The following is a 23281-nucleotide window of genomic DNA, read 5'->3' on the forward strand; positions in this document are numbered from 1 at the left end:
GGGAGACTAGCTGCTATGAAGTCTCTAAGGCCGGGATCACACACAGCGAGATACGGCCGAGTCTCGCAGGTTAAAACCAAGCTCTGGCACCAGCACTCCAGAGCAGAGCGTGCGGCCGCACAGCAATACATGGAGCCGCACGCTCCGCTCCGAAGTGCCGGCGCCAGAACTTGTTTTTAACCTGCGAGACTCGGCCGTATCTCGCTGTAGTGTGACTCCGGCCTAACACACTGCACACACAGATAGTTGAATTATTGCTCTTCATTTTCTACAGCTGACAGACTGAAGAAGTGATAGCTTGGGAAACATTATGCAGCAGTACTGAGCTGTGTGGCTGTGAATCCAGCAGTGAAATGAAATATTTAGGCCCTGAAAGCTGCAGTTCAATCTGCCTGTGTCTGCTTGTCGCTCACTGTGCTGAGCTGTCCTCTCTCCTCCCACCCCTGCTGTAGTTTTCTATGTGCTCACTGTGCTGTCAGTCCATCCTTCTCTGAGCAAGAAATATCTGAGCAGTTTTTCAGAGTGGATGATGAACTCAGGAGGCATGGAGAGGGAAAGAAGCATTTTTGTCTGACAACATATATTACTAAGTTTCTTATATTCGCTTGTACTATTGATTTTGACCAAGTTTGTTGAAACTACAGTGACCATTTAACCTAAAAATGAAACGTCTAACCAAGTTCTTAGGAACCCTCAGGGTATCAGGAAATTGTAAGGTCATCTCAGGACACATTTCACCACTCCTTTATCAAACCCACTAATAACCATTCAATATAACATCACAATGGACTCGTGCATTTAATAATTGCCATTTCAAATAATGATGGGTTGGATTTCTATCATGGAGGTTGGTTTCGTTGGAAAGTAAATAACCTTTCATATAAGTTTAAACCTCCCATGTCTATGTTTAGGTCTATAGAGGGGAATGGCTATGCTATTCGGGTACAAGTCTGTCTCTGGACCTGTGGATTTGAAGGAATCATTGTAGAAGATCTGATGGACATTTCCATCATCACTATCGCTAATAATTGGGTCAGGAGTAATTTGGGGGCACAAGACAGTACTCACTCTGGAGATGATTCCGGTGTCAAGTTGCTCATTTCATCTGCTGTGGGGACTGAACACATATGAAGGAGTTAATATTAATACCGTAGTTGCTCATTCAGTTACCTATTATTTTTAACACCAACCAAGCATCTTTCCCTTGTCACCATGCAAGATTCTTTGTAGGAAAGAATTATCAGCATATAAAGAAATGAATCAGTAATCGCTTCTATTGACTTAGCCAATGCTCCCAATAACAATTCTACATTGTGCAGTCCCTCTGTAACTCCTCATGGAATTGTTGAATTAATGGACAACTGGGTGTTAATGATTCATATTTGTCAATGGGGCATGTTCCTACACAATCTGATATTGTTAGCACTGACTGGACTGTATCAGATTATATAAGGATACACTTAAAGGGGTTGTCCGGTCTAAATTGATAAGTCTGTAGTTACTCTGTGTGACTGCAGACTTATGAATCCCCCCTAGTGCATGCACTGTGCGCTGCAAGGATTCGAAGGTTTCTTAGCCGGGACCGGCAAATGCGTATGCGTTATGCATATGTCTGGTCGAAACTCGTCCAGTGGGCACGGCCTCGCTTAATACAAGTGTATTGAGTGAGGCTGCACCCCTTCTAGTGACGCAGCTGTCCAGTGGGCACGGCCTTGCTTAATACAAGTGTATTGAGTGAGGCTGAACCCCGTCTAGTGATGCAGCTGTCCAGTGGGCATGGCCTTGCTTAATACAAGTGTATTGAGTGAAGTTGCACCCCGTCTAGTGACGCAGCTGTCCAGTGGGCACGGCCTTGCTTAATACAAGTGTATTGAGTGAGGCTGAACCCCGTCTAGTGATGCAGCTGTCCAGTGGGCACGGCCTTGCTTAATACAAGTGTATTGAGTGAGGCTGAACCCCATCTAGTGACGCAGCTGTCCAGTGGGCACGGCCTTGCTTAATACAAGTGTATTGAGTGAAGCTGCACCCCGTCTAGTGACGCAGCTGTCCAGTGGGCACGGCCTTGCTTAATACAAGTGTATGGAGTGAGGCTGCACCCCGTCTAGTGATGCAGCTGTCCAGTGGGCACGGCCTTGCTTAATACAAGTGTATTGAGTGAAGTTGCACCCCGTCTAGTGACGCAGCTGTCCAGTGGGCACGGCCTTGCTTAATACAAGTGTATTGAGTGAAGTTGCACCCCGTCTAGTGACGCAGCTGTCCAGTGGGCATGGCCTTGCTTCATACAAGTGTATTGAGTGAGGCTGCACCCCGTCTAGTGACGCAGCTGTCCAGTGGGCACGGCCTTGCTTAATACAAGTGTATTGAGTGAAGTTGCACCCCGTCTAGTGACGCAGCTGTCCAGTGGGCACGGCCTTGCTTAATACAAGTGTATTGAGTGAAGTTGCACCCCGTCTAGTGACGCAGCTGTCCAGTGGGCATGGCCTTGCTTCATACAAGTGTATTGAGTGAGGCTGCACCCCGTCTAGTGACGCAGCTGTCCAGTGGGCACGGCCTTGCTTAATACAAGTGTATTGAGTGAGGCTGAACCCCGTCTAGTGACGCAGCTGTCTAGTGGGCACGGCCTTGCTTCATACAAGTGTATTGAGTGAGGCTGAACCCCGTCTAGTGACGCAGCTGTCCAGTGGGCACGGCCTTGCTTCATACAAGTGTATTGAGTGAGGCTGAACCCCGTCTAGTGATGCAGCTGTCCAGTGGGCACGGCCTTGCTTCATACAAGTGTATTGAGTGAGGCTGCACCCCGTCTAGTGATGCAGCTGTCCAGTGGGCACGGCCTTGCTTAATACAAGTGTATTGAGTGAGGCTGCACCCCGTCTAGTGATGCGACCGTCCAGTGAGCACGGCCTTGCTTAATACAAGGGTATTGAGTGAGGCTGAACCCCGTCTAGTGATGCAGGTGTCCAGTGGGCACGGCCTTGCTTAATACAAGTGTATTGAGTGAGGCTGCACCCCGTCTAGTGAAGCGACCATCCAGTGGGCACGGCCTCGCTCCATACAAGTGTATTGAGTAAGGCTGCACCCCGTCTAGTGAAGCAGGTGTCCAGTGGGCACGGCCTTGCTTAATACAAGTGTATGGAGTGAAGCTGCACCCCGTCTAGTGATGCGACCGTCCAGTGGGCACGGCCTTGCTTAATACAAGTGTATTGAGTGAGGCTGCACCCAGTCTAGTGATGCGACCGTCCAGTGGGCATGGCCTTGCTTAATACAAGTGTATTGAGTGAGGCTGCACCCCGTCTAGTGTATGGAGTGAGGCTGCACCCCGTCTAGTGACGCAGCTGTCCAGTGAGCACGGCCTTGCTTAATACAAGTGTACTGAGTGAGGCTGAACCCCGTCTAGTGATGCGACCGTCCAGTGAGCACGGCCTTGCTTAATACAAGGGTATTGAGTGAGGCTGAACCCCGTCTAGTGATGCAGCTGTCCAGTGGGCACGGCCTTGCTTAATACAAGTGTATTGAGTGAGGCTGCACCCCGTCTAGTGACGCAGCTGTCTAGTGGGCACGGCCTTGCTTAATACAAGTGTATGGAGTGAAGCTGCACCCCGTCTAGTGATGCGACCGTCCAGTGGGCATGGCCTTGCTTAATACAAGTGTATTGAGTGAGGCTGCACCCCGTCTAGTGTATGGAGTGAGGCTGCATCCCGTCTAGTGACGCAGCTGTCCAGTGGGCACGGCCTTGCTTAATACAAGTGTATGGAGCGAAGCCGCAGCCACTGGTCGGGTTCTGGCCAGGGGTATGCATAAAGCATACGTACCTGCCAGTCCAAGCTCAGAATCCAGCGAAATCTTGCATCACACATTACGTGTGCTCAAGGGACTCATGCGTCTGCAGTCACACAGAGTGACAGCAGACTTATCAATTTAGACCGGACAGCCCCTTTAATTCACATAAGGAGTAGTCACATCTAGTTGTCCCAAGGCAAGAACAGGGGAACAACACAGAATGACACAATATTTTATGGTGAATGCAAATATTTACCAAAACTGATGTAGCAGGAGTATAGAGACAAGTCATCATTAATGAGGTTGTCCACTACTTTAACAATGATGACCTATCCTTAGGATGGGTCATCAATGTCTGATCAGTGTGGGTGCAACATCCGACACCCCGCCAATCAGCTGTTTTAGTTTAGTTACGGAGCTGCTCCGTCTACTGATGGTGGCTGCGGCCAGATAATTCACATACACATCTTGTTGAAATCAATAAAGGCAGAAGTGCAGTACATGGCCACAACCACTAGATGGAGCAGCTAACTGAGCACTTCCGGCCACTGTTGGCACCTAGAACAGCTGCAGATCAGATCGGCGGGGGTGGCAGGTGTCGCACCCTCACTGATCAGACATTGTTGCTCTGTCCTAAAGATAGGTCATCAATGTTAAAGTAGTGGAAATCCCTTTAAATATTACTGTTCCATAACAACAGAGAGACTTTTAATTCCATAAAATGTAAAGAAAAACACATGCAATTGCAGTCAAAGCTCAGATTAACAAGGAGTCCCGAGGTTGAATTATGAGGAGCCACTTTAGCTGTCCCTATATACTGTGCTAGTAGTGTAAGAAGTTATCGCTCAGTCCTCCATATTTTGGCTACATACCCTCCACACATGGTCAGGACTATGGGATGGGCTGATCGATGCTGTTTCCATATTGCAGTTGACAGTGTGCACAGTCTGTACCAATGTTTCCAGACTCCCACCCCCCTGTAACCGGTACATGGACACCGGTAATCGCCTCTCAGCCGTCAATGGCTGACAAGGGAATGGCCCTTTAATGTCTTCCTATGATTAATAAAATAGCGCCTCTTTGGGTTCAGAATGACAAATGACTCCTTGATCTGGGAAAGCCATTGTTTTTGTCAGAGAGAAGTAGCCCTCGATGAAATTTGCAGACACAGGGACAGCTAAATCTGCTCTTCAGATTAAGGACTTGACCAAAACATTTTCTATCTGTCATTATCCCAAAGTCTAAGGAGACTTGGTCTCCCAGCACTTGCATCAGTCACGCACTCTTTGGTTGCACTCGTTCTTTCTCACCTTGAAGTTTGCGGCGATGGAATCTCGGTGACCCCAGGAAATTGTTCTTGATCGAATTCAGTCTTGTCCTCCATGGCATTCCACCAATACTTGGGCTGGATGGAGGGGTAGGGGAAGGGGTGCCCGCTGGACTTTCCTTGGGCGTGTGTACAGGCGTTCCCTTGGGAGTAGGGAGGGGGCTGCCACGGGGTGACGGATGAGGGGTAACCTGTATAAGGGGCACAGATTTGGGGGCCAGATCAGATGCTGGCAATTTGTTTGACGTTCTGCACGCATTATGCCCAGCAGGAGAGTTTGGAGCCCTCGATGGGACACTAGAGTTATTTGCTGCAGGGAGGGGATTGGAGCGAGTCGTCTGAAGGGGCTTCTCCGAAGTTCTGGGCTTGGGCGGGAAGGTGTGGGTTTTGGGATGAGTAAGACTGCAATCACTATGCCCTGCAGAGTCAGAAGTCGGTGTGGTATGTGGGGAAGAAGATGGGGTAGAAGACTGGGGAAGGGCAAAAAACCTCCTTATCGGCTGTGAGAGAAAACGTAGTAAGGAAGGCAAGAGGTAAAAGCAAAGAGAGGAAGGCACAGAAGAAAAAGCATGCCAAAGAACCCACAACAGGACATTGAAAGAAGCAGAAACACAGTCGTAAAGACATGGGCACGTAAATAAGAGCGTAATATGGAGAGGAGATAAAGGACAAACAGCAGGAGGCAGAAGTGAAACATGAAAAATAATGGGAAAATAAGTGCAGACATTTATCAAAGGGAGAAACCGAAGCAACCAGGGAAAAATAAGGGAATTTGAAAGCAACAGGGAAGAAGACGCAGATTGATAGATTTAGCGGGTCACAAATAGAAACGTTGAAGCAAAGCAGCCATGGGAGGAGGAACCATAATTTGTCAATTAGGGGTACAAAGGGTCAATGGTAGGAATGACAGCAGCCACAATGAGAATGAAGAAAAGAAAAAAAAAAGACATGCACGTTAGAAGCAGCACCCCAAAACCAGCGAAAGCAAGAGAGCGTTCCCGCAGCAATGAGAAAGCCATCAGCCAAATTACCCGCCACACCGTTACAAGATAATCACAGGTATGGATAATATTAGCAATCCTCCATACTGTGCGCTCTAAATGCATCATATTATCCCCAACGGCTTACACTGGTAGATTCACTTTGCTACAGTCCGAAACTGGTGAATACGAGGACATGGACATGACTGATCTAAGCCCTTGTACACAAGAGAATCTGGAGGTTAGATTTTCATAGTTATCGATCGACCAAAAAATGGTTTGCTGCATGTAAAAAATTAATAAACAATATTTGCTTCACATGCACTCCTCTTCTAATCTGATGTCAAACCTAGTCCGCAGCTAAATATGGGAAATCAACCCAGACAGGTAAAGAGGGAGTCGGAGATTAAACCTAGAAAACGCCTATGGACATATCTGGCAAAGAAAAGAAGGATTTTGCATCTATTAGTGGTCACTCACAGCTAAAAAAGTGGCACTAAGTTTCAGGCAGCAATTTCCCTTTCATTCATTTAAAGGCCATTGACATGATGCAGTTTGTACATGGCTCCTAGTTTTAGCCTTTCTCTTGCAGCATGTAATCCATGTTAGATATGACATCTGCTGCCTTCACTAGCTCTTATGTACAAGCACAGCTTTACCCTGTACTGCCGTTCCTTTCTACAGTCCACGAGGGATCTCTTCTCCCTTGCATTGATGCTGTATTCCCCTCCTTCCTTGCACTGCAGATTCTCCATCACTTCTCTGCTCTCCACACTCATACACAGTCTATGGGATCTCTCCTACATCAGCATCCTTTGTGCTTTCTTCCCTATCTACAGCCTGTGTGACCTGCCCTCCATCAAAACTTGGATGCTTCTTCCTTCTCCACATTGTAATGTGTACTCCCTTCTTCTCTCCCCTCTGCTATCTTTAAGGCTATGTTTGCATGACAAATGTAACTAATTTAAATCTCTATACAATCCACATCCCATGCATGTGAACAGGATTTCTACAATCTCCTTCTCTTATAATGAAAAAATGTTTTCCACTGCAGATATATTAGTGACATCTCACTTACAGTGTATCGGTCTCACGCTACAAGGATTGATCTCACTTAATGGGCTTCTCCCTAGAATGTGCTGTAGATCTTCAGCAACAATGCCATAAACACAGCTACACTTTTCTGTTGTGAAAACACCTTTTGGATTTTAATCCGAGGTATGAACTAAAAGAAGAGAGGGGGTGAGCAGAGAGCTGACAGATCCCAAAGTAGTGTGTTTTCAGATCTGTACCAGAAGCATTAGGACAACCAGCTATGTGAAGGAGTTATACAGACTCTACATCAGCAAAAGACTTTTTAGAAAACTGCTACATTTTCAAAAGTGTCCAAAACTTTTTGTTTATTTTATTTTTGTAATTACTTTTTTTTCCAAATTATGTATCTGCCTCACATTAGATGTATTGCATATTATACATATGGAAAATATGACCTCTGTCGCTGCCACTGGCTATCACACTGTAACTGGTAAATATGGCTGGGAGTATCTAGAGGAATAAGTAAGGAGGATTACTAAGATTATGCTGCAATGCACAAATGTGATGTCATAATGGAAGCGTATGCTGAACTACATAGAGCGCAATTAGAACAGTAACATATAAAAATCAGAAACATGGATAGTTGTCATTTAAACAGACATGAATATTAGCTAGGCATCCCAGATGGAGTGTAAAGTGGAATACTTGGAATATTGTGTACCTAGTGAAGAGTCAGTAGAATACCATGTGGAATATTATTATCATTTCAGTAGCTCAGGAGACTTCACTCCAAATAGGAATGATATGTATTATAGGAAAAATCATTTGGAATAAAATTGCCCTGTTACCTAGTTACATGTCATAGGTGAAGATGACGCGGGGAGACAGGGGCAAACTTTAAATAAGTGTGTTATCCAAATGTTATAGTCTGCCATGGGCTTATATTGTATCTCCATACGCCCCTGATTTTATAGAGAGGCAGAAGAAGGTTATGCTCAGGGATCCGCATGATACAAACATTGGGATCTATTACATTAGATCCTGTAATATGGAAGCAATTCCTCCAGGGAAGAAGAAAGGGCTGTGCGGAGCAAGATTTGCTATGTAGACTGTGCCTTGGTTTTTAAGACTAGGGCACCACAGTGACTTCTGGTTGACTGCAATTCCTCGTAAAGTTATGGTATTACTGCCACTTGCATGTTCCCGTAGTGTTTCTAACAATAAGAAGAGTGACAATCTAAGTGCCTGCGTGCTTACATTATGCATGGTTGTGTGCGACAGCCTAGCGCTCAGGTGCTGTGTGCCGCCATCGTCACATGTGGCTGGGAGTGTGACCGGATATTACATACATCTCCAGTTTTCATTCATTCCCACCTCCTGATGAAGCTATGTTATCAGCGAAACACATTTCGAGTGTCTGTTTGGGGTTTAGTGGTACGGTCTATGGCTTTGACAGTATGTCGTCAAGTAATATTATTTATGATTGAAGTATTTTTTCCTGGTGTTTCTAATCATGCAGTTTTTGTGGTTAGACAAACATCTATCCACCTATTAGTATTCGATTATTTATTCTACTGCATCATTAGTGATATTATTCTATTTACCACCTCCTTTCCTCTATATTTTTGGGATAGGCATGTCCACCATGTCTAGCTAATCTGATCTATCTGCCTTTTATTCTTATTTTTTCACATTTGTATACATGTATTTCCTTTAATAAACATGATATTTTTATAACATATTGTTTGGACTTTGCAAGTTTACATGTTTTCTGTCCGTTTTGAGGCCATGAAAAGTCACCATGGGGCCCTAACCTAAATGGAGGGGTGCCCAGCTAGTGTTCATATCAACCATTTTCTGCTATTATCCATGTGACACAGAAATTACACAAATACGCACAACATGTGGAATTGACTTGAGTTACTGAGAAATGATTTTTATGTCATTCTTTTATGAATAAAATATCAATTTACTAAGTGAAATTGTAAACAAAAACTGCCTAAAATGAGCCCAATGTCATATATTTTATAGATTCTGTTGTTTTTGCCATTTCTCCATAGATATGTGATGGTCAGGTTTGATGTTATTATTCAGTGAGGACTGAACGGTTATGTTACTTTTAAACACAGTGTTATACCTTTATGACCGCTCAGCTCAGTAACTCAAGCAGCATTTGTGTGCCCACCGTATACATAAGATATAGCGTTATACATATATATTACACCAAAGGCATGTATTAAGGATGACTGGCACAAACAGGGTTAACAAAAGAATGCCTCCCATTATTAGCAAGTTATAGTGATTGTGCAGTTATATGAAAGAATAGTTGTATGTGGGATAACAGCCCTGGATACTAAAGAAGGGGTGAAAGTGGGAGAAGGCAGGGGAATAAGTAAGGGGTAGAGAAATGGAGAAAGGACCACTTACCCTGGGACTGCTGATGGGGCTGGTGGAAAGTCCTGAAGAAGCACCACTGATAGACCGCGACCTGGAATTAACATGAGGACAACTCATTTCTCATTCATTGCCAGCTGGATTTCCAATACAATGGGGCAAATGCATCCAAGTCTTGACAAGTCCACTGTATTTTTGTAGCTTTCTCTCCTTCACTAGGAGGATAACCTGAATTGTAACTTAAAGGGGGTGTCCCATGAACAACATGTCACTTTTCCACATGATATGTGATAAATATATGATTGCTGTGGGTCTAACCAATGAAACCCCCATAAATCACAAGATCCCAAAGTGTCCCCCTGGATAAAGCAGTGGTCACACATGCTCACTAGTGCTCCATTTACATGGGGTACTTTGGGACTTGTGAAAGATGTCATCCCAGAAGTTAGACCTTCAGCAATCCTACATTTATCCTGTGGGTAGACCATAGACATTAGGTGGCTCCATATCCTGAGTCTGTGGTGGTCTTACTCCCAATTCCCAGTTAGGACAGATGTTAGTTCGGCCATATGTATGGCAGGGTCAGGGAGATTAGTAATAACATAACGAGTTCCTTTTGAAATTCTCAAAGAGGCTTATAAAACTAGAGATGAGATGTACCTCTGCCCATGCTGTGCCATCTCAATGGCTCTGCGTGCGGGGACCGGGGAGCCGCCATCTGTACCACTAAGCACTTCCATAGATTTTCTCTCTGGCCTTCTCTTCCCGTGACGGGTCAGCATCGGAGAGTCGACTCTTTTTCTAGGTGGGTCTGTAAAAGATTACGATAATGACCAAGAAGTGTAACGTGATCAGAATAAAATGCATGCGAAGTGATGGAAGTAGGGGGCAGATACTTTACCGATGTCCGCTCTTGGAGGGAGGTCTTCATCTTCTTGGCTGGGATACCTCTCCTTACGATCCAATAACAAGAAATAAATCATCTTCTCCTGGTTCTCTCTGAATATTAAGCAAGAAGTGGTTTACACAAAGTCCAGCTCTTGTTTCTCATTATCAGAAGAATCTGCTGATTTGGGGCTTTTCGCCATAATTAAATCTTTTATTCTCTAAGAGGTATGGCGGCCAAAGACGTGCAGAGGAATTGACACTGATAGTTGGACGGCTGCACGTCCTTGTGTAATGGTAAATATCATAGTTCTATTTGCATTTCTCTGGCATCACTTTGCTCCATCAACGCTCCGTCAGACTGGTGAGTGCCTGCTCCAGGGTACTGAAAATCAGCGCCAATACAAATCAATGGAACGGATCCTATTGAAATGAATAGTAGCTTGTCCGCAGTACCAGGAAGCGACCACTAAACATGTAGCAGAGCAGTGACGCTTCGCTCTTATCACTGATTACATCCGTCCTCTGCCGGAGCTTGAATCAGCTGATCGGTGAGGGAGCAGGGGGTCCTAATTGTGGAAAAGCCTTTTAAATGTATATACTAAGCTCCCTCTAGTGGTGGCAAAAGGTAATAAAAATATAAAATGTTAAAGAGGACCTTTCACCGGATTTATTTTATTTAAACTGAGTATCCCCTTAAATTGCTGCTGCTCCACTGATTCTGGAACAGTTTTCCTTTTACTTCTGCGCCCCTCCATTCTAAAGGTATGCTGACCCCCAGTAATAATGGTGAAAATGTACCCTTTAGCCAACTGAGAGTATACCACCGAACTCCTCTGTGGGCGCTTGCTTTTTGTGCCCTGAAGATGGTCAATCAAGACACATTCACATCCACAGAAAAGTACACTCAGCTGGTTGAAGGGAAAATGTGCACCTTTATTTGAGAGGGGCATAGCTTTTAGAATAAAGGGGCACAGAACAAATCAGTGGCGCAGAAGCGATTGGAGGAGCTACTGAGTTTTATTTAAAAAAACCCAATGACAGGTCATCTTTGGATCTATGTGCAGGAGATTTAGAGCTCTGATCACCATAAAGATATATTACCACCCAATTTTAGTCCTTGCCATGGTGGATTTTAAAGGGGTGGTCCAAAACTAATATCCATTTTCATCCTAAATATCTATCTATTTATTTTAATAATATAATCATTCTTCTAACATGGTTTAATTAAAAAGTCCCTATGCTCCCCTCTCTAATCTAACTGCTTTATTTATTTTTATTTTTTTAACTATTTCTGTTTTGATGAATCCACAGTGCATGCTTGGATATTCAAACGTGACATGAACAGGTGGCAAAGGCTGCGGTCATTGACACAGCCTCTATTCCCACTCTGAAACGAAGCCGAGAAATCTCCTTACAATGAGCACTGACAGTGCACTCTCCTACCAGCTTGTCAGTTCTCATCACAGCCAGTGAGGGAGTGCACTGTCACTGTGCACTGAGAATATTGCACCGTGAGTTCATGCACATGAGAATTGACAACCAATACATGCACAGTACAGCATGGACTAGCCCAGCCCCTGAAACGGATGTCAGTGATGATACAGTGGCTCTCTCGATCCGAGTGTGATTGCTGCAGAGAAATACATGCATTTGTCACACTTCGGTCGGGAGAGCCGCTGGCCAGTCCGCGCACTGTGTTCCGATCTTACTCTGATTAATATGGCCATCTGACTGTGCCCTTATACATAAAGCAACAAATAAAAAAATACCAATGTAGACGCTTACTCTTCAGATAAGAGGTCCTGCAGTAATTTGTTGCGGTCTCTAAAGCAGCCTAGGGAGTGCATACTTTCCAATACATCAGGGTCCACATCCTCTAGCGACGGCAAAGACCCCATCTGTACCTTCCTGGGGACTGCCTGCTCTGGTTCTGGTTCATTCTTGCCCCCACTGTATTAAAAAAAGTTCTGAACATCATGCATGTACACAATCCTCCCTGCACACAGCCATCTGTCAGTGTGCTATATGTGCACACTGCTGCCAACCATCTATCTGTCAGTAAGCAATCTGTCACAGCCACTCATCATCATTCCCATGCACCGCCTATTTATCTGTCGTGGACAGCACTTCTCAGCTATGACTGGCTCATATTCAGAGATTTCCGCCACATGCATGCACTACAAATACCACACATACACACAGCATGAGATCTGCCATGGTTTATATACTCACATGTACCAGCTGTGCTTCTGAATGTTTTCTAACTGCAAGGGAAAAAACATACAACTAACACATGCTGCGGTATGTCATCCATGCTAGCGCTAAGGGTGACGCTGCACAAGGTGCCGCACCTGGTCTGAACCATACAGTCATGGCCGAAACTGCTGGCACCCTTGAAATTGTTCCAGAAGTATTTTTAAAGAGCTTGTTGATGGCTATAGAAAGCGATTGATTGCAGTTATTTATTCCAAAGGGTGTGCAACCAAAGTTGAGGGTGCCAACAATTTTGTCCGGCCCATTTTTGGGGTTCTGTATGAATTTATGTCCAATTTGCCTTTTCCCCCCTTTGTTTTTTTTTTGTCTTATTCCAATACATACAAAAGAAATAAACATATATTTCATTTTCTGGAACAATTTCAAGGGTGTCAACACTTTCAACCATGACTGTGTAAGATAAAGACACTATTCTGATCATGTAAGAGGTTGAAGCATATGCACATTACAATCTCAAAGTAGAAGTACCGGTGATACAATTGCCACATAAATCAAATAGAGCTGAATCTGGTAACTTTATGTTTATCTCTACTCAGGGTCACAATTGGACGGTGGGGTTGGGGTTCCTAATACCTTTTGTGTTTATTAATAAAACTATTTTTTCTAACACTGTGGGGAGCACTCTGCAAATGGATTTATTATAGGGCTCAGTGTAAGGCTACGTTCACATTTGCGGTCAGCGCCGCAGCGTCGGGCGCCGCAGCGTCGCCGCATGCGTCATGCGCCCCTATATTTAACATGGGGGCGCATGGACATGCGTTGTGCTGCGTTTTGCGCCGCATGGCCGCAAGCGTTGGACGCAAGAAACGCTTCAAGTTGCATTTTTTTTGCGTCCAACTTTCGGCCAAAAAGGACGCATGCGGCGCAAAACGCAGCGTTTTAGCGTGCGTTTTGCCGCGTTTTTGTTTGCGTTGTGCGCTGCGGCGCACAACGCAAATGTGAACGTAGCCTTAGCTGTGTACATTTCTGGGCAGTTAGCTCCCCCTCGTGGTATCTGCAGGTAAACTGAATTTCCTTAGGTGCTGTAGATTTTTAGCTACCGTAGGTGGAAAGAAATTGGGACTTTGGATTTCTGCATTAGTAAAATGGAACTCTGATCCTTAGAAAAAATTATGGACCTAGGTAGATTGGATTTAATACAATTATTGCCACATTTTCATGCCCTAAGCTATCTCAAACCACCAAAAATATTAGCACTGCAAAAAAAAGTTGTCAAGATGACCATAGAATCAGTGCAGCTGATAGTTTTTGAGAGTTCCTGAACTCGGAGGAATCAGAGTACTGGGGGCTCACAGAATGGCAGGTTTTGTGTCCCGGCTATATAGACTATGTATAACATATCGTTTGTCGCGGTTTATCTATATATGCAATATCACGTGTCTGATCTGTATCACATGAGGGTATTCTATGCTGCTTTTTTGTCCAATCTGCTCTTTAATTTGACCCCAGATATCATACATATTGCAATTACTCTCATCCCCTATTCATCAGGGAGCTACTGCAGCTGCTGCGGGACGTTGCACCATTTTGCATGTCTTGCTAAATTTTAATGATGGAGAATGGAGATGCTGATGGCAGCGTGACAACGCAATGATGTAATACACAATCTCCATCCTAGCTAATTTACGCTCCAACAACCTGTCCTCAAGGCTGAAGATCTAATAATATCCCCTGTCTCCAGCTGAAATTAATGTCAGGGGGAAGACACTGCCTGTGATCCACTCCACATTACTCACCGTCAGTCTCTTGATAGGATCCACCTCGATCATCCCACATAGAAGGTTCTGACAGTCAGGGGGAATAAAATGTGGCATATGGAAGACCCCTCGCTTTACCTTCTCCAGGAGCTGCCGTAGGTTGTCATCATCGAATGGGAGGGCACCCTGAAGTGCAAAAAGAATAAAACTCTAGTGATGCCATAAAAAGCCAAGAATTAAAGGGAATCTGTCAGTAGGATCTACCCTCCTAAGCCATCTACATGGGCATGTAGGTCATGGAAAGATCAATAAAAATGACACACTGATATCTGCGATCCGATGTCTTATTCCAGGGAAATCCACATTTATCTTAATATGTAAATGAACTGTTAAGATCTATGGGCCGGACATAGATCTCCTCGAGAATCTGCCTCCAGAGCTTGTTATAAATAAACAATGCGTTACCAGTGTGAGACATGTAGATCAGGAGAGCAGACTGTCAGTCATTACATGTCTCACACTGGGAACACCCCTTTTCATGTGAATTATCATGAAGATAATTATCCGTGTATGTATGTTTTGTCATATGATGGCCAAATATGAATAATATCTTGGCAAAACTGTTCTCTAGTTGTTTTCTAAGACTCCTTAAGTGTGTGTGTGCGGTGGAGGGTTCCTAGTACCCGAAACTCTCCAGAAAAGAGTTGACGAGAAGCCATTAATGAATGCAATTCCTTTTTCTGCCACTAGGAGGGGGTGACTGGAATAAAGCCCTATGCAGCGAGCGCCCCCTGGTGGTGCCTGCAAACAGCAAACAATTTACCATGTAATTCATGGTCAACTGAAGGAAAAAATGATTGCAACACTGAAACAATAAAAAAGATATTTGGACCTAACTTTGTTGCTTTCCACAATCTTCAATAACTCATTTACTATGTCAAATCTTCAACCAGACATAATAAGTGGTAACCACCCAATTGTGGCTTAATGTCCTTCATCAACCTTGACCATACAAAGTGCTGGTATTACCCACTAGACTAAAAATGTGCATGAAGAAAGTTGGCAAAGTGAGTAAAATGTGGCAAGAGCATTTTTCTATCTCAGCTGTGGATAACAATACACTCGATCCTCCTTCTTTGAAATCCTTGCATTTGTCCCTGGACTGTAGCAATGTAATCCCCCTTGTCTATCATTATTTGTCATTCTGGAGGAGATCTATGTGCCGATGGTCATTACGGGAGGTCTTTATGCTGGATCTCGCATCTTTCATCTGCTCTGCAGCAATACAATTCAATGGTTGTGCTCCTGTGTATAGTGGATTATCATAACTGAGGATCTGTGAATGCCTCATTTTATGGGGGCTAATATTGTGATGTGCTGTAAGCTTCCTGGTCTTTCCATAAATCCTCTTGGCTTCCACAGGACACATAATGAGGTCATTCCATGCTGAGAAAAAAAGGTATATCCAACTAACTAAACAGAACAGAAACTTTTCAAACTTTATTATGACATTTTTTTCCTGCCACAGCAGTATTCATAAAAGTGTTGAGTTGTGCTGCAGTAATCTGTAGGGAAATGTTATGTGTCCACAGAGGAGCCTGCAGGAGAACAATCAGAGGTAAATGCAGATAATTACATAACGCTCTGAAGATCAGACGCTCTCCTCATATATAGATCAGCAGGATTCTCCATAATGAAGCCCAGACCTCGCCTAGTGCAGAGTCAAAAGAAGGATCTGTCTGAATAAGAAATAAGTATTTCCACTCTTAATCTAAGCTACATTTGTCCGACAGGCTAATATGTATGGGGGCCACTCGACTCTCCGCTAACAGATGATGTTGGGGGGCATAAGGATCCGGCCTGATGACCTTTTTCACAATATAGGAGTGATGAGCTAAGACAACCGTTCTTGTGTTGGGGGGATGTCAGGATGGTGGGGCATTAAGAAGCCCCGTACACAATACATAGCTGTCTCTCGCACCTCTTAGAACAACAAGACCAAAAGATTTGGCAGTCCAAAGTCAGACACGCCAGATCCTTACCTCTCCCAACATCATCTGTTGGGGGACAGTTGGAAGCCCCTACACATATTAGACTGTCGGCCGATCTGGTCTTGCCGACGTTAGTCTAATGTGTATGGGGTCCTTAACATGGACCTTTTAATTTATGTTGCACTTTTAAAGGGGTTGTTTGGTTTTGAAAACACATGTCCAAATACAGAGCATATTCATGCAATACACAGACAACCCATGTATTTTAATGAGAAACATGTAATACCTCATTTTCCCTATGGGGGTGCTGCAGGGAAACTGAATACTAGCCATTAGTGATGAGCAAGTGTGCTCGTTACTTGGGATTTCCGAGCATGCCCAGGTGTTCTCCGAGTATCTTGGGTGTGCTCGGAGATTATGTTTGTGTCTCCGCAGCTGGATAATTTGCGGCTGCTAGTCAGCCAGAATACATGTGAGGATTCCCTAACAAATAGGCAATCCCTGCATGTATTCAGGCTGTCTAGCAGCCGCAAATCATGCAGCTTCGGCGACTCAAACATAATCTCCGTGGACACCCAAGATACTCGGAGAACACCAGAGCATACTCGGGAAAACTCGAGCAACGAGTAACGAGTCTACTGGCTCATCACTACTTGCCATGTAAGCAGATTACAGTTGGGGAAGCCTTGGCGAGTTTTTCATCTGATCATCCTTTTAAGGCTGAGTTCATATGATGCGGATGAGTTGTGGTCAAAAAGCACAAGTTAAAGAAATTCATGCTTTTTTAAGAAACCACATATGTTTTTTAAAGGTTGCGGTAAACGTTTGGGACAACCTCCTGCCTAGAGCCTTCAAAAACGGCGTGCAAGCATCAAGTACCTAGAAGAACTGTGGCTGTATTCAAGGCAAATGGTTTATTTGATTAAGATTTTAGTTTTGTTCTTTTGCTATGTAGTTTGTTTTAACACTTCTACTTTTGAAAGCATGCTCAAGTTGTAGGATTTTTCCACACTTGTCTAAAACTCTTGCACGGTACCATATTTTTAGTAGCTTTAATATACATTGGTGAAAAGGTATAAAATCTCACCACAAGTAAAGCGAACAAGATGACTCCACAGCTCCAGATGTCAGCCTTCCTGCCGTCATATTTCTCACCCTGCAATGGATAGAAAGGCATGATGAAATGACAGTCCAGCAGTGCCCCCTAACTTCTACTATTGGTAGTGCACCCAGGTGTCTGTGTTACATTGCTAGTTACTCACCCTGATCACTTCTGGACAGGCATAATGTGGAGATCTTGAAGGAGAGAAGAACATGCAAAAGCTGTAAGTACTAATGCTCTAAGTATCTTAGTATCTGTCTCTTAGTTTCTGTCCCCTAAAGCTGGTCTCCTACGTGTCCTATATGTCCTTACATGAGCCATATAATTTTCTGTAGTCTTCTACTCATGTTACCTCCATACTTTCTAAATTTGCAGCTAGAGGAGATCAGTTCAATATAATTCCCAATTTACTTTCACTTCTTACCCACAACTGGTCTCCAACAAGCTGTCTCCGACCTGCAGAGAGGCCATCCCGAAATCTGCTATTCGGATATTGTTCTTCTCGTCCAGAAGTAGGTTCTCAGGCTTCAGATCTCTATGACTGATAAAGAAGGAGGGATGAGCACTGAATATCGTAAGGCCTCCATACACATTAGATTAATGTCAGTCAAATTCACCGATATCAACGGGGATCAGCTACTGGCCTATTGTGTAAGGGGGTGCTGGCCAACTGATTGTTGGGGGGAGTTGCTAATCGAGAATGTCTGATTTAGCACTATCAATCACATTGGTCTCCAGTAGATATGCCTCCAGTTGACATGTCAACCAGTAGCTCTCAGTGAACCAAGGAGTGTTTGGCCAAGCAAGTGCTCTTGAGCATGGGCTAGTGGGCTGAGATTGCCGATGGCTCATCGCTCAGCCAAAGAATCCTTCGGCTGATAGTCATCCAATGTTTATGGTGGCCTTTAGGGCCCATTTGTTCAAGCTGACAATGGTCATTAAAGAGCTGACAATCATCTATACACAAGCTGGTTAGCAGTCATCTAATGGCCGGTTTAGATAGGCTAACCAGAATGGTATGAGCGCAGAATGATCGTTGATATACACGTGACGTTGTGCTGCCGATGAGTGATCCGATCATCCGATGAATTGTCAGGTGATTGCCGGCCTATATACACAAGCCCGATAAGTGGCAAACAAGAATTCTAACCATCTCTCGTTCCCGATTATTGGAAACGCTAAAAAAGCCGTAACTCCAACCATTTCTGATTATTTCATCATAATAGTTTCATGTCAATCCAAAATTCCTGCAAAAAAATATAACCAGCTACATTGGGAGCAATTTTGCATGTCTGACGGTATACTTCCAATTGTCGCAATATTGAGACAAAATATATAAAAAAAAATGAAAGTAGCAATTTAATGGGAAGCCCTTGAAGGAGAAGTTGGGGAACAATGCGAAAAAAGGGAAGTAGACAGAAAACAACAGAAGACTTAAAAAACTTTAAAAACAGTGATTATGAGATTTATATATCCCATAGAGCTATCTCACTAAGTAGCAGAAGTTTTTAAGCTATCGCTCCGCAGTTGATTTGCATTTGGAAAGCCAAAATGTGGACACGACTGCTGTGGAAATTCTAAAAAGCGCAAAATTCTAAAGAGCGTGCTTAAAGTGATTTTATCCGATGACTAAAGGTCTAAATCCGCTTACCAGATGGAGTGACTGTGACAGAAGTCCAAGGCTGAAATGATCTGACGGAAGAATTTTCGTGCTTCCTTTGGCGTGAGACGTCCTTTCTTTACCAGATAGTCAAAAAGTTCTCCACCAGAAACGTGCTCCAGGACCAAATATCTGGAGAAAGCACAGGGAGAAAATGTGGTGTAAAGGGAAGTCAGGGGGCAGCCAAAAGGAACAGAAAAGCTAAACATTAGAAATAAATCTGGTGAACCTATACTGATATATTCAGAAATTCTATATAGTTTTAACGCATCTGTCATTTTAGTGACACGTCAGAAAATGTCACTGGTGGATGTTTGTCTGGATCTGACCTGACCAACGCTCTCATAGAGAACACAGGAGCACTCAACCAAGCCAAGCGTTCCCGTGTATCTAGGAGTCGGGGAAGATAGGTGGTGGCCAAATGATTAAAGATTGAATTTTCTACCTTTCCAAGCCTTTGTTTTCTGAAGACAAGCGGCACCAGAAGTGTCAGGAGGAAGACAAGTACATGGATGGAGAAGATGATCGTTTTTGTGACTATGGTTTGATACAGCATTTTAACAATTTTTTTTGTTAAGCAAAGAAAGTTTAGCCACATTTACAAGATATTTTTTACTTTTACCCAAGGTGTATTTTAAACATTTGTCATAAAACAGTTACAAGTTTCCAGTTATAAATTTGGGAAACTTAAGGGTGGCCATTAGAGTTGGAGCTAATCAATTTGCAGGACCTGGTCCATCGTTAGTAATCAGTGGCTGCTGGGCAGGAGCCCTGAGAACTGTCTCCTACTTCTCGGCATCCATGGCTCCTCTTCTTCTGATTAGCCGACATGGTCCAATGTCATCCTTGCAGCAGGTGCACCTGTCTGGCTATTCAAGAAAAGAGCCACAGATGTGGTCAGGTAGGGGGCGGTTGTCAGGGGCCTCTTCCAAAGACCACTGATTACTACGAATTTATTTACCCCATACATATTACATGAAGGGTGTCCCAACCTGCCAATTTTAGCAAAAATTGGCTATGTAATGTTTATAGGTATGTCTAACACTTCCCTGATGACAAATATCCGATGAAGAAGGGTTGGGCATGTTAAATGTCAACATGCCCAATCCTTTTGTTCTTAGAGAAAAAGGCAACAGGCTGAGATGTTTGCTAGGGTATACTCCTATCTCCCCATTCATGCTCAGCCAAGCCCAATCCAAGCGTGCCGGTGTATTAGAGGGTCGCAGGGAATAGCTCATCGTTTAGGATTCCAAATACAAGACTGGTCACCAATTTTAAAGGCGAGATAAACCCTTTAATTAGGAAGGAAAGAACAGATACAAAAAAAGGTTATGATAAATATGCTAAAGGGAAAAACATGTAGAATAAGATAGATACTTTTATGGCATATACTCACAAATATTTCTTGTTCTCGTAGACATCATGCAGCTTTAATACATGCGGATGCTCGATAAGTTTGAGTATAGCAATCTCACGCTCCACCTGTGATCAGGAAGAGAAGGTTAGGGAAAGTTATAATCAAACAGTAACAGGACGTATATACAGTATCTATAGAATTACAGGGCGGGTTTCTGCCTATGCACAGCCACATCTACCCAGATTAAGGAACTAACCACCATCTGAGGATCATTGGAGATCCAGAGGATGGAAAAAAGAAAGCACTTGCAATTGTAGAACGTTTTTGATATTAACATTTCTCATGTAGGCCATATCTGTGATATGATGACTGAGGCTCTAAGGCAGGGAAGAAGAACTGAAAGAATCTGGAATCAGGAGATCTGACTGCAGACGGCACTGACAAATGTATTTCTGTACAGTGCGTTTTGCATGCAGTTACGGTTGTTTTCTTGTATTTTTCTACAAGCAGCCGTTGTACCGGGTGATGAGCGCCTTCAAAGCTCACGATTTCCCATAAGGCCATGTTATGCCTGTCAGTTTTTACATCTTTTTCTAAACTTCCAAGTGAATTGTAAGTGTGCGGAATAAAGTAGACGTCATTTAGCTAGAATTTTATTTTCCTGCTAAAATGAAAAAATAATGATGTACATAGCTGGCAATAACTCGGTAGGGGACTGACCGGAAAAGGGATGTGATGATTAAATGGCTCGCACTTTCAGATTAAAATGTTCTTAAAGAGGATCTGTCATCATGTCAAAAGTTTACAGTATTCACTCTTATTTATTTCCTGCTGCTCCTGTGAGTTTTGCTAGGTTATTTTTTTAATCCGTGGTACAGTTCCAGAAATATGGGCCTTTTTATTTACTGCTGAATTTTATCTTCTTTACAAAGGGGGCGTGGCTCACAGGATCCTCGGGGGCGTGTCTTTAGGCTCCTCCGTATAATTACCCTGCAAAAATCACCCCCTTAGTAAAGACCATAAAAATTAGTACTAGATAAGAAGACCCAAATCTCTGGCAGATTATAAAAGAGCAAAACACAGAGTACTTAGGGGTACAACGGGAATAAATGGGCGACTTTTGACCTGGTAAAAGGTTCTCTATAAACATCAGTGTCCTCCTTTGGCAAATTTAGAAAAATGATCATCGTCAGTTTCTTACTTATATTTGGTCATGGGAAAGATGGTTGAAACCAATTTGGCCAAAATTATAATTTCTATAAAAAATTGCCATATATTTTTTGCCCACTCCTAAACCCTAACTTTAGGATTTAGTAATTTTTTTCCCCCCTCAGGAGCCTTTGCGTGTTGAATGCCAGTCAAATTGGTAGTCACCCAACTTTGCATGAGTGATATAGCTCAGAAATTGATCAGAATTTTTAACACTCTATAGGACGTGTCTTTTTCGATTACAGAGGGAAACGTCCTTTAGGAGGAACATATATTAATACATAATGAAGAGCACATGAAGATTGGATTATATTACCATGAATACGCTAGAATCCCACCACTGAGCTTGACTGGCCCATAAGACTGGCGGAGGCTCCTTGCAGCCATCTTTAAAATTGATTTTAGGCTCCGGCAATAAGATTATATTCATGTATGTGTTCACCAGGAATGTCCATATCCTGAGGTCACATTGGATCAAGCCACTCGGATAATCTCATGTCACATTCCCCGGCAGTGTACTCAGAGAACAAGCCCCAGACACCCCAACCTGATTAGCATCATTATCAGCCTGGCCCCGGGAGGGGACTGCGCAGAAGGAGGGAATGATTACTTCCTAATCTTTAATTATCCACTTTCTAATGTACAGACACATCAAAGGGAAGGGGTGGGAAGTGGGGGAGGGAGCAGTGGAGGAAAATGTGAATTTAGGAAGATAATGAATGAGGAGAATGCAGGCAGAAATAAGGACAAGGATAGAGAAGCAAAAAAAATGAGAGAATACTATAATAAAGTCCAACTTTACTAAATTCAGGTACTATAGTGTCCTCCCTTATACACACAATATAGAGGGTGGTTTGGATATCATTTACCTCCTCTCTTTGTCAGACTACAGAGCTGCTGCAAACAGCAGAAACAGCTCAGGTCACCTCAATTCAACCATGTGTTACATGGTTGCCTATTCATTTGAATCCTAGCCATGTAATACTACATATCTCCTGTAGAGGCAGCACATCACCGGATCATCATCGATATATTTGGAAAACTCATTTAATTCTTAAATACCAATCTTTTCTTATGGTAAACTTACAGAAATGAAGGACAATTCAATATAGACGTGGCGCTGGCACACACCTCTACCTGTATCTTCTCTCCCACGACAAACAAGGATCAGGCATGTAAAAAATCAGCATGTCCCATCCTTCTTTTCCTAAACATTTGAAGTGGGGAGAGTTTAGGGTATGTTTCCACGGTCAGGAAACGCTGCTTGTTTGACGCTGCGCAGAGCTGCAGCGTCAAACAAGCAGCGTCCAGATGTTCCAGCATAGTGGAGGGGATTTTATGAAATCCCGTCTCCACTATGCGTGGAAACCCGCACGCGGCGGCCCTGCGACTACGGACATGCTGCGCGTCTTTTCAGATCGCAGCATGTCCGTACACCTTGCGGGGACGCAGCGTCTCCGCAAGGCATATCACAGGGCCCTATGGGACAGAGCGATCATCCCGGATGTGAAGAGTTAAGGCTAAGTTCACATTAGCGTTGTGCGACGCAGCGTCGGGCGCCGCTGTGTCGCCGCATGCGTCATGCGCCCC

At 43.7% G+C, this 23281-nt stretch overlaps 1 protein-coding gene across 13 annotated transcripts in view; it reads right to left on the bottom strand.

Annotated features, from left to right (window-relative positions):
• BRSK2 (BR serine/threonine kinase 2) overlaps positions 1 to 23281 on the bottom strand; it is a 210830-nt gene that overhangs the window by 60323 nt on the left and 127226 nt on the right. For 7 of the 13 annotated variants that reach the window (XM_077287893.1, XM_077287895.1, XM_077287889.1 and 4 more), the window contains 13 exons: positions 20522 to 20607; positions 19117 to 19257; positions 17890 to 18006; positions 17626 to 17659; positions 17451 to 17519; positions 14412 to 14558; positions 12634 to 12665; positions 12187 to 12351; positions 10415 to 10512; positions 10174 to 10324; positions 9547 to 9607; positions 5088 to 5604; positions 1069 to 1117 (listed from right to left, as the gene is read on the bottom strand). In XM_077287893.1, coding sequence (XP_077144008.1) covers positions 1069 to 1117; positions 5088 to 5604; positions 9547 to 9607; positions 10174 to 10324; positions 10415 to 10512; positions 12187 to 12351; positions 12634 to 12665; positions 14412 to 14558; positions 17451 to 17519; positions 17626 to 17659; positions 17890 to 18006; positions 19117 to 19257; positions 20522 to 20607 — 1667 coding nt within the window. The remainder of the gene's footprint in view (positions 1 to 1068; positions 1118 to 5087; positions 5605 to 9546; positions 9608 to 10173; positions 10325 to 10414; positions 10513 to 12186; positions 12352 to 12633; positions 12666 to 14411; positions 14559 to 17450; positions 17520 to 17625; positions 17660 to 17889; positions 18007 to 19116; positions 19258 to 20521; positions 20608 to 23281) is intronic. The other 6 variants (XM_077287900.1, XM_077287899.1, XM_077287896.1 and 3 more) reach the window with 1 other exon arrangement.

The sequence above is a fragment of the Ranitomeya variabilis genome, chromosome 2 (genome assembly GCF_051348905.1).
Source record: "Ranitomeya variabilis isolate aRanVar5 chromosome 2, aRanVar5.hap1, whole genome shotgun sequence".
Classification (NCBI taxonomy): Eukaryota; Metazoa; Chordata; class Amphibia; order Anura; family Dendrobatidae; genus Ranitomeya; species Ranitomeya variabilis.